The following is an 11,667-nucleotide window of genomic DNA, read 5'->3' on the forward strand; positions in this document are numbered from 1 at the left end:
AGCCTCCTCCTGGTCTTATATTCCTCTCTAGGGCTGGGATTAAAGGTGTGCGCCACTATTGCCTGGTTTCAATGACAAACTAGTGTGGCTAATGGGATTAAAGGTGTGTGTCACCACTGCCTAGTCTGTAAGGCTGGTCAGTGTGTCTGTTTTACTCTCTGATCTTCAGGCAAGCTTTATTAAAATACAAATATTACTACAAATAACTGACATTACCAACATTATTGTGGCGATAAATATGGTCCATCACAAACACTAGAAAGAATATTTAAAAAATTATATGCTAGAGAAGCAGCAGTGTACATGGACAAAAATCTTTTCTTTATGAGGTAAATGGTTTCCCTGTTGGCCTCTTGAGGGATAATTCTTCTCAGATGGGTTTAGTCTGACACTCTGAAGACCAGAGATGGGAGAGTATAGGGGTGTGTGTGTGCAGCCTGTTAAAAACCAAAGCTGAAAGTTTCTTTCCTCATCTTTTCTTTGAAAATTATTTGTTCTGAGATGTGGTGGGGTGCACTTTTAACCCCAGAAGGAGAGGCAGGCAGATCTGAGTTGGAAGCCTCATTTTACTTATTCTTCATACTGGTGGAGGGAGGAGGAGGGAAGAAGGAAACGGGGGGGGGGGGGGGGCAAGACCGCCACCACCAAACAAGACAAAACGCAAACAAAGCCAATGACAACAAAACCATCAAACCCCAGAAGAGTTACTTTTAGCTGGTGCTGACCCTGGCCATCAAGGAAGAAACTGTTGTTCTATCCCATGAGCTGAGACAACTAGAACTCAAGTGGTGATACTCCTGAGTATCTTCTGTTGCGGGAAGAGAGTCCTTTATGGACCTTTTGATCCTCCACATATCCTGTGACTGACCAGGAAGCAAGGTGCTCCTAATTTCTTGATGTATGCCACCATTTCTCAGAATTGTGTTGGCTGAGCGACAGAATCGTGTAAGAGTAAATAATAAGAGGGCCTTGATACAATCTAGGGCATTTAGGAGAAAAACAGAAACAAGAGAGAGAAAGAAGGTAAAGTGTATCCCATGTACTACAGCAAGTTAGGGTTTCTATTGCTGTGAAGAAACACCATGACCAAAAAGCAAGTTGGGGAGGAAAGGGTTTATTTGGCTTAACATATCCATATCACTGTTCATCATGGAAGGAAGTTGGGGCAGAACTTAAGCAGGGCAGGAACCTGGAGGCAGGAGCTGATGCAGAGGCCATGGAAGGGTGCTGCTTGCTGGCTTGCTTAGCCTGTTTTTCTTCCCATCTGGCCCAAGGATGGAACAACCCACAATGGACTGAACCCACCTCCATTGATCACTAAGAAAATGTCCTCCAGGCCCAGCTACAACCTGATCTTATAGAGGCATTTTCTTAATTGAGGTCTCCCCCTTCAGATGACTTTTGCTGTGTAAAAGTTGACAAAAAGTTAAGCACATCCTGAAGTAAAAAGCTAAAAGAATAGGGATGGACAACTGGAAAAGGAGGTTGAGATCAGACAAGAACAGGGCTTTGAAGGCCAGTTAAAGGTAAATACTCACTAGTAGTTTAGAACGGTGCAAAGAACCTTTAGAAACACTACTAAACACCTTTAGAAGCACTACTAAACACCTTTAGAAGCACTACTAAACACCTTTAGAAGCACTACTAAACACCTTTAGAAGCACTACTAAACACCTTTCTTCACCCTTCAGCTTCACTCTCTTCCTCTTCCATTTTAGCCTCTTTTTCAGAGAAAAACAAGACTGGGTAACACCCCAATTTTTCTGATTCCAAACAGACCTATCTGCCAGTCCTTTGCTCCTTCTCACTTACAAGGAAGAAGGGCTGCCAGACCTTTGAGACTGACCATGCTTACTTTGTTACCAGGAATTACCAATTCCCCATCTGTCTCTCATACAGTCACCTCTTATTTCTATTATTTTTGTGGTTTTGTTGCCTTTGGTTTGGTTTCTGTTTCATCTCAGAGGGTTTCCCTGTAGTTATGCAGTTCAGGCCATCAGTTAATTATGAGCATCCTGCATTTTGGGATTACAGGCATGAGTCACCTTATCCAGTTTGCAATTCCTTTTTAAACACATTGATTTTCCTCCCATTTAAACAAAGCCAAGCAACCTTCACTTGACTCTTGTGCTTTCTTCAGAGCCAAATTTCTCAAGACCAGCTGTTTTAATTTTCTCATATCTTACATACTACAGCTTACACTAATCTGATTCCCATCTGTCCCTCTAACAAAATATTGAGTCAATAAGCTTATGTAGCTATATCTAATCTGCTTCTGACTTTTCATTGGCTTTAAAATGAGGTCCTCCTTTTGAAACAATTTAATCCTTGATTTTTCAAAATTCTTATATTTCTCCTCTCTTCTGGACACTGCTTTTTTGCATCTTCATGGCTCATTCCTTACCTTCATCCTAGATTCTTAAGTTGCCATAGCATCAATGAAGAAGTTATCTTCTGTAGACAGAACTGATTAAATTAACACTTCCAGGGGTAAGAGAGATAGATGGCTCAGAGTTTAAGAGCACTGGCTGCTCTTGCAGAGGACCCGAGTTCAATTCCCAGCAACCACAGGAAGGCTCACAAGTATCTACAATGAGATCTGGTGCCCTCTTAAGCTATGCAGTCACACATGCAGGTAGAACATTGTATACATAAATAAATTCACATTTCTAAGCTACAACCACCCAGACCCATCAGCTGATCATCTTATTGACAACCCAAAAGAAATATATCTGAAGATACAAATTATAAGTCTTGCTCCAATATTTTGATTTTTATCTAGTTACACATTCCAGAATGTTAAAAGTCAGACTTTGTATTAAATCCCCTAAGTTCCAATCTACTACAAAGGGTAACAAAACAACTAACATTTACTTAGATGTCTGGTCCTATTTTAAGTTATCTTATTTTGGTTATCATAACCACACATGGAAGTCATCACACTGAGGTCGGCTCACAATTCAGTCTGACAGCAAACACTCTGAGATCTATTTTAATTCACATCATTTATTTTCACTCACATAAAGAAAAAGATTGTAGGCTGGGTGTCGTGGCACACACCTTTAATTCCAGCATTCGGAGAAGGAGGCAGGTGGATCTCTGAGTTCTGGTCTACAGAGAGACTTCCAATAAAACTGTAATAAACAATCAAACCAATAAAAAACTTTTTCCAAAGAAAAACAGGTTTTAAATAAGGGCAAATTCTAACTTGATGAAGCAGCACACAAGCAAGCCCCTGGCTACTCCATCAGTTTCATCCCACACCATGTTCACTCCTCCAGTCAAACTGGACTTTAACCAATGCCTGGCATGCACCATTTTCAAGTAAAGTAGTTCTCCAGTGTAAGCATGTTGTCTCTGGTGAGAGGCCTTCTCCTCTGCCTGGGAAACACTCTTATGCTAGTTCTTCATTACCAGTTGCTTAGAGAAACTTTCCTGAGTCAATATACTACTGTCTTCTCCTTAATACCCACCACTATTGCAATTTTACGTTTATCTGTGTAGCTCTTAACTAATGAATATCTCTTTCCTAGCTAGACTGTAAACTGTACAGGAAAAGGGCCTGCCAGGCTTTGTTTACTTTTGTAATCCTAGCAGTATTTCTGGTACATAATAGGCTCTCAGTAAATACCCATTTGGATAAATGAGTTAGGAAGTCAAACCGCACCAGGACAACATATGAATTGTGTACTCATATGGGCAGAACTTACTCAACTTTGGGGTTCAATAGTAAAAAGAGTTATTTCGAGAGGAATGTTAAAGTTGAGAATGGTAATGCTTGCTGGTTGATTAAAAATGAAGAAGTTAAAAGATGTTTAAATACTGACAGCAAGAAGCCAACAGAATAAAAGAAGTTAAAGATGTTGAACAAAGATGGACGAAGAATTTAACTTTTCAGAAGTCAGTATCAAAGAAGCCGAAGCCTCAAAAATAGACAACATTATGGCTTAGACATGAAATTTACCTCCAAAAGGTCCATGTATGGAAAGCCTGGTTGTAAATGGCACCACTATTTTAGGAGATTAGCTGAAAATTTTAGAAATAAGGCCAAGGTAAAAGTAGGCCACTGGAGGCAAGTCCTCTTTTTGGGGTAGGGGTGGGGAATAATCTTGTCCTTGGTCTCTTCCTGTCTGTGTCCTGTCTATGCCACCTGTGTCACATGCAGGACCAGCCAATCATGGACTCAACACTCTCAAGCCCAGATCCCAAGTAAAATCTTTCCTTCCTTAAGTTGCTTTGTTCAGGTATTTTATCCCAGCTATGAAAACAACAAAGCAGCAACACAGGAAACTAAAACAAGGAGTGGGTAAGTTGTAGCTAACCTGAATGTATGGTCCAGGGACCTTTGGAACTACTACATGGAAAATCTGGAAGAGACTGGAGAAGCCCTAGAATTTAATAATGCTTAACTCTCATAGAAGCTCAAAGGGCAGGATGCCAACAGAAATGCAGAGGCTAAGGATGGGAACAAGGATTCTGTGTTAGCACATGGCAAAGATGATGTCTGTATTTTGTTCATGATCTGAATCCTTCTAGAAACCTGAATTTAATCTAGCAGAGGAAGTTTCAGGGTAGCTCAGCATTCAGAATGTGGAACAGGGAGGCAGGTTACTTTATCCAGGTTACAGTAAAAATAAGCAGAAATTTGCAATTCGGTCAGAAAAGTCTGTATAAAGTTGGGGTCAAGAAGGCATGGTTTTTGCAAAGTTAGAGCTATTAAGAAGCAAGTAAGGACTTTGCATCAGGACAAAAGGAAAGATGCCTTGACTCCAGCCATTTCAGATTCAAAGGCTTCAATTCATTCGAAAGACTTCCTCTTAAGAAAAGAGTATCTCCAAAACACCTTCCCACAGGCTGCCTAAAAGTTGTTTTCCCCAAGATTCATTTCACTGCTTAGTCATCCAGGTATTCCAAAATCATGGCAGCAATAGTGTATGGGTGCCTGGTTACTACTCCAGCTGGTGGCAGAACCTAGTGCTGTTACGATGCTTGTTTTACAGGCAAGACGTGATACATCTGTGGAACCCATGAGGATAAAACCTATGAGGCTAAAGATGCAATGATTCAGGTTCAGTTGATAAATCTGGTAGGCCCTCTCTCTTTGTTCCCCATGTTGCTTTTTTTTACCAGGACTTAGTCCCTGCCTGAGCATCACTTGAGGGTTTCTACTATTTATTAAATCCCCACAGACCCTCCCTTCATCCACTGTGTAACTTTTCCCTGGACTCAGTCTCAGTAGCAGCCTTACCCACGGTGCTGGCATTAAGTCCCCCTGATTCTGCCCACCCCCTACCCATGCCAACTGCAACAGTACGTTCCCCAAACAACTATTCACAGGACAGTTTGGTTCCTCCCTGCCAAGCATTCACACAACCACCTTGACTCCAGTGTATCTCAGCAGCCAGAGTCAGAATCACCACAGCCTCCCCCGTTACAACTTAGCGCACTGAGCAGCTTTGTACTTCTACCTAATCTGAAACCAGTAAAAATGGAACAGAAACAAACTCCTTCTCAATACAACTGGATAAAAATGCCTATCAAACATACAATCAACAACCTTACTCCAGATGCCCAGGTCCCAATACAAAAACCAAGAGCATGTGTGCCCCACCTCCAAGTCCATCCATCCTACAGTAATAGTCCCCCAAAGAGAACAACCCAAAAGAATCTCAAGACAGGGTTGAAAACAATGATCAATATAAACACGGTCCGAGAGTTTAGTGAGGAGAACAAAACACCTGAATGAACGTGAAGAGGTCAGCAATAAACTCTTTGAGCCTGAAACACAAACAACAGATTGAAATAATGAAGACAATTTGGGATATAAAAGGTGAATTCAACAAAGAATTTGAAACACTGAAGAAAATCCAAGTTGAAATGAAGATGAGGGGGAAAAAAACTCAACAGCCCTGTCAGAAAACTCAGTGGAAAGCCTTGCCAACACATACTCACTTAGATGACAAACATCTAGATGTGAGAACAAGGTGGGCAAATAGAACTCTTACAGAAGCTCAAAGGGCAGTATGCCAACAGAAACGCAGAGGCTAAGGATGGGAACAAGGAAATGGTTAAGTTAAAAAACAAAAACCACCCAAACACTAAAACAACAACAAACCCCCCAAGAATGAATTGTGAAGGAGCTTTGGGACATCATGAAAGATCAAATCTATGAATCATAAGCACAGACAAATTAAAATAATTCCAGATTGCAGGTACAAAACAGATCTTCAATAGAAATATGCGGGGGAGGGGGGACCAACAAACAAACAAAACGCCCTAAAACTAAAGGAGATGCATTTAGATACAAGAAGCATGCAGAACACAGACAGGACCAGAAAAACTTCCTACACCATATTATAGTTAGAACACTAAATATACAGAACAAAGGACTGCTGCAAGCTGCAAGAGGAGTCTCAAGTCACGTACATGGGCAAGCCCATTAGAACAACAGATGATTTCTCAATGGAGACTTGAGAAGCTATGAGGAATTTGGAATAATATCCTAAAAGAGCATCAATGCCAAGCTAGACTAATTTACTCAGCAAAACTGTCACAGTTCAAGGAGAAAGAAAAACTTTCCATGATATAAATAGTCCAAAGAAATTCATGTCCAAACCAGCACTACAGAAAATACTGGAAGAAATACTTAGCACTGAAAAGAATAAGCATAACCAAGAGGCTTCTGGAGGAAAACAACTGACAGTGATAATTCAGATACAAAGTAGGACTAAGAACACAAATGTGGCTTGGGCAGTTTTGGGGGCCACTGCTGTGAAAGCAGTATTTATCGCTAGTGCACGAACTAGCTTTTTGGAGCCCATTGCCTATGAAAGGATACCTTGCTCAGTCTAGATAACAGAGAGGAGGGCCTTGGTCCTGTCTCAAGTGATGTGACAGACTCTGTTGACTCCCCATGGGAGTCACCTTCTCTGAGAAATGGATGAGAAGTGGGGTGGGGGGAAAGTAGGGGGAGTGGGAGTGGAGGGAGAGTGAACCAGAATTGGTATGTAAAATTAAAAAGATTGTTAAAAAAAAATAAAGTAAAACAGGGTGGTGGTGGTGCACGCCTTTAATCCCAGCACTCGGGAGGCAGAGGCAGGCGGATCTCTGTGAGTTCGAGACCAGCCTGGTCTACAAGAGCTAGTTCCAGGACAGGCTTCAAAGCTACAGAGAAACCCTGTCTCATCCCCCCCCCAATTTTAAAAATTAAAAAATAAAATAAAAAGTGTAATAAAAAGATATCAATCAACATACATTTCTTTATAATAACTTCAAACATTAATGGTGTCAATTCACCAACTAAAAGACAAGCTATCTGAATGGATTAAGAAATAAGATCCATCTTCTTATCGACAATAAACATTCCTCACTTTCAAGGATGACACTGTATTAGAGTGAAAGAATTTAAGAAAATATATATACTAAACTAAAAAATAGTTTAATTAGCATTATCCTACAGATAATGCTCCTTCCAGAAACCATGACTACTGTATAAAAAACCCAGTCTCGGGTGTGGGATACCTACCTCCCTTAGAGTTGTTGGTCAAGGAGTCTAAGAGGCTCCCATCAGAACAATAAGACTATAGCCACTGCACTTGGTTGCCCACCAGAACTTGGGGATAAGATGCTAATGCTGAAGATACTGCTTGGTTCACAGAACTCGAAGAAAGCAAGCTGGTATCAAACTGGAAGCCTCCTTTTTGATGGTCAATTTTCATAGTGCTACAAGCAAGCTGCTGGGAGAGAAAAGGCACCAATAGTCTTTCCCAGCAAGATTGCCCACCAATGACTCAGGGTGTGTGGTGGTTTGAATGAGAAATAGGCTCATATATTTTTAACACCTGGTCCCCAGTTAGGGGAGGTAACTGGAGGAAGTATGTCACTAAGATGGACTTGAGGTACAGTATAGCCCCACTTCCTATTCTCCTTACTTTTCTCTTTCCTGTGCATAGTTGAAAATATAATTGGTTGGGTGGTGGTGGTGGCAGCACACACCTTTAATACCAGCATTTGGGAGACAGAGGCAGGTGGAGCTCTGAGTTCGAGGCCAGCCTGGTCTACAGAGGGACTTGCAGGACAGTAAGGACTATAGAGAAACCCTGTCTCAAAAAACCAAAATAAATAAATAAAAATAAAATTTAAAATATATATTTGACCATTTCCTGCTCCTGCCACATGTTTTTCCCCCTGATGTTGCCATGTCTTTCCTACCATAACGGATGCCATCCCACTAAAATCATACGCATAAATAAACCTTTTCTTTTTTAAGTTGTTTTTCATCAGATTTATGTCAGATTTAGGGCCTGCTTCAACAAGAGGGAACTCATGAACTATATAGTAAACTTGGCCAAGAACTTGTAGTTAGAAAGAATCTATTACTAGTATGTTAACATAGAGGATTAAAAATGATCAAAGTGAAGAGATTAAGTCATTGTGTATGTATAGTACTCATCCCCAAATGAAAAAAATCAAGTGACAATCAAACTGCCACTATAATTAGAAGAGGTAAAATAACAAATGTCAACAATACCACCCTGTTAGAAGTATAAATATGGTAAAATCGTGTTGAAAAACTTGAGAGCTATGTGTTAAAATTGAACGTGTTAGGTTCTCTATAATAACTTAGTAACTCCCCTCCTTGGGATTTCCCAATACAAACACAAGCATACACACACCTTAAGATATATAAAAAATGCAGAAAGCAGTATTGTTTTAAAAAGTGTTTTTACTTATTCTTTGAGAATTTTACTCAATGTGGTTTTGATGATGTTTTTCCTCCTAATTCCTTCAAGGTCCTCCCTACTTCCCCAAAAGTTTTAGGAAAAAAATTCCTTTTCTTTTTTATGTTTTTGTATCAGGGTCTCACTTCATAGCCTTTGCAGATCTAGGGTTCGCTATGTAGACCAGAATGGCCCGAAATTCATATAGATCTGCTTGCCTCATGTCCTAGAGACCATTCTTATCATATTTTGGTGAAGAATGTTGCTGCCCTTGTTCAAAAAGTCTGCCTGAGGCTTAATTGAAAAGTTATTAATTAACAGTTTTGGCAGGGATTTCAAAAGAGTCTAGTACCGACTGTGTTGTGTGATTACTAGTGGCCAGTTTTATGCTGTAATGAAAAGGGGAAGCTGAGCAAGTTAAACTACAAAATGTACAGTTTAAGGAGAAAAGGAACACCAGGAATTGTAATGATCCTTGTGGTCAAGGAAATAAAAAGTTAAAAGCCTGCTCCTAAATGAAATGGAGAAAACAGTGACCTGAGGGCAAAACCCCACCCAACTAAGCTTCCAACTCCAGAAAATGAATTAGAGAAAAGAGAAAGGAAAAGTCAAGGGCAAGGCTTGGTGCTACACAGCTTTAACTACGGCACTTAGGGGGCTGAGGCAGGAAGATCTCTGAGTTCAACGCCAGAGCGGACAAGCTTAGGCAGTGAAAGAAAACTACGGCAAACAGAACCCTGGTGAAAATATACTAGAACAAGGGGTTCATGTTCTAGCCCCAGCAAGTACCAGAACTTGGCATAAAATCCTAACTAAGACAAAGACACAGCAGGAATCCATTAAGGTGATTAAATTGCTACATGAATTTGTAATATCCTAATAAAACTAAACAGACAATGTAAATCATACAAAATCATACTATGCATCTTTTAAAAATGGAGGAACCCACCAAGTTGATAAAAATGCTAGAGGAGTCTGAAATACACCTAAGTCAGTGATTAAAAAAAAATCAGGCAGACCAACCACAGTGAAATGGTAAGATCTCTGGATGCTCACCAAGAAGCCACATTCCTCTTTGTTCTCAGGAGCAGAACAGTGATTTCTAAGTAACTCTAATTTCGTTTCCATATTAACAACAAAACAAATTGACGTGACAGTAGTCTAAAGCTAAGTCTAAGACTATATATGAACCAATTTTATAATCGCTAAACGTATGTTTAGGCTCAGACAAGCTTACCATCTGATGTTGCAGCCTATCTATTTAAGGAATGAGGTAATGCTTTCCAACGCCGCAGTCCACGGACGACAAGGTTTGGGGGAGCGGGAGTATACGAGATGAGTTTAAACAAGTTGAAGCACAGTGAGCTTGATTTAATTACTCATTACCACCACAAGCACACAAAGACACCTGCAATCCCAAATCATCAATACTGTACACCACAAAAAGGTTACAAGACACGAATATGAAAGGAGATACATATTGAATAATGAAGTCAACCATTCACAGCTACTTCAGCATAAAAGCCAGGAAAGAGCTACGCATTGGAGAACAGTATCTACTGCGCCGGAGCACTGTGCCAGCTGGTGAACAAAGACAAGATTGCTGCAACCAGCGTTCTCTTAAAGACGTCAGGAGCTGACACCTTCCTAAGCAGATCAGAAATTCTTCTGATGTTCTAGACTGGCAGCAAAAGCGCCAGAAAGGCGAATTAGGTTTTTCAATCACTCAGGCTTACGCTGTGCTTTGTCCTCTTGAAAAACAGAATCGGCGTCAACAAACTGAGACATCCCTAGAACCTCTTTCCATGTGTGTTCTCTACCAAGTAAAAGCTCAGGGAACGCACTCCCATGCTTACCGGTCTATTAACGGTTAAAATCTAGTGAATAAATAAAAAAAAAACCTGTCTACCGTCTCGCCCTTAAAACGTGCTTTTCCTAAGCCACCGTTCGACGACGACATGCTGCAGTTACACGAATACATCTCATATCAGAGACAGAACAAAGAGACACTCTTGGTAACAGCCGTGTCCAGAGCCCACAGAAACCGGTTATTTACCGGTACCTGTTTTTTCTCTAAAATAGAAGGTGTGGGAGGATTTGTCAAGGAGTGCGACCTGGGTGACACCGGAGGCAGGGCCTCCATCTCACTGCACCACAACCACCCGCAAACCCCAGGCTCCCGGCTTCAGAGAACCAGAGTAGACCGGTTACACAACGGCCTCTGAGGCCCACCGCCCGCCTCCGTTGTCCCCGCAGAGTGGGCCTTGGAAGCCCCGTGGCGGAGTAGGCCAAGGCAACAGGCCCCGCCGCCCGACCCCGCCCCGCGGCCCCGCGGCCCCGCACAACCCGCACCTGCTTTCTCATGTTGTTCATGACGCCCATGAACCCCGCGAGCAGCTTGGCTTCTTCCCGAGCCGCAAGCTTCTTCTCGGTCTTCTTCTTGCTACTCTTCTCCACGCCGGAGGTAGCCATCGTCTTCTTGAAGCCGCGAGGGTTTGCCCGCCACAGGCGACGGTCTGGAATACGGCGTCGATTGCGGGGCGCTGGGGCCTGCGGGAACGCCGAGGGAGGACGGCGCTCCTCAAATAATCGCTGGCCGGGTGAAGACAGCTCCGCCACGGTTGCAGCTGAAGGGAATCGCGAGTTTGCGCACCAGGCCGGGAATGAGGGGGCGGGACGCTAAGGAGTAGGGGGCGGGGCAGTGCGTCACGGCCGCGCGTCGCCCTAGCAACCGGCTGTGTCATGCAGAGCCGTGGGTTCGGCCACTTTATACTTGGGCCACGGAGTGGCTGTTGCAACGGTCTCATCCATGGTCGCACGTACCTTTCTTCTGTCAAAGGCAGAGCCCCCAGGCTTAGATGTCGTGATGATCTATTTTGGGTGATTGTATAATAGAACAATGGTGTAACCTCCTAGAGAACAGGGTCAGTTCTTCACTGCAGCGTCG

The 11,667-nt window shown here is 42.2% G+C and overlaps 1 protein-coding gene across 1 annotated transcript in view; it reads right to left on the bottom strand.

Annotated features, from left to right (window-relative positions):
* The window catches only part of Klhl7 (kelch like family member 7), a 53,376-nt gene extending 41,987 nt beyond the window's left edge, over window positions 1-11,389 (bottom strand). Inside the window, exon 1 of the mRNA XM_050126601.1 lies at window positions 11,073-11,389. Coding sequence (XP_049982558.1) covers window positions 11,073-11,192 — 120 coding nt within the window. The 5' untranslated portion in view covers window positions 11,193-11,389. The remainder of the gene's footprint in view (window positions 1-11,072) is intronic.
* Between the last annotated feature and the right edge of the window lie 278 nt (window positions 11,390-11,667).

This window comes from Alexandromys fortis, unplaced genomic scaffold (assembly GCF_014885135.2).
Source record: "Alexandromys fortis isolate MF-2015 unplaced genomic scaffold, M_Fortis_MF-2015_v1.1 scaffold_245, whole genome shotgun sequence".
NCBI classification, from domain to species: Eukaryota; Metazoa; Chordata; class Mammalia; order Rodentia; family Cricetidae; genus Alexandromys; species Alexandromys fortis.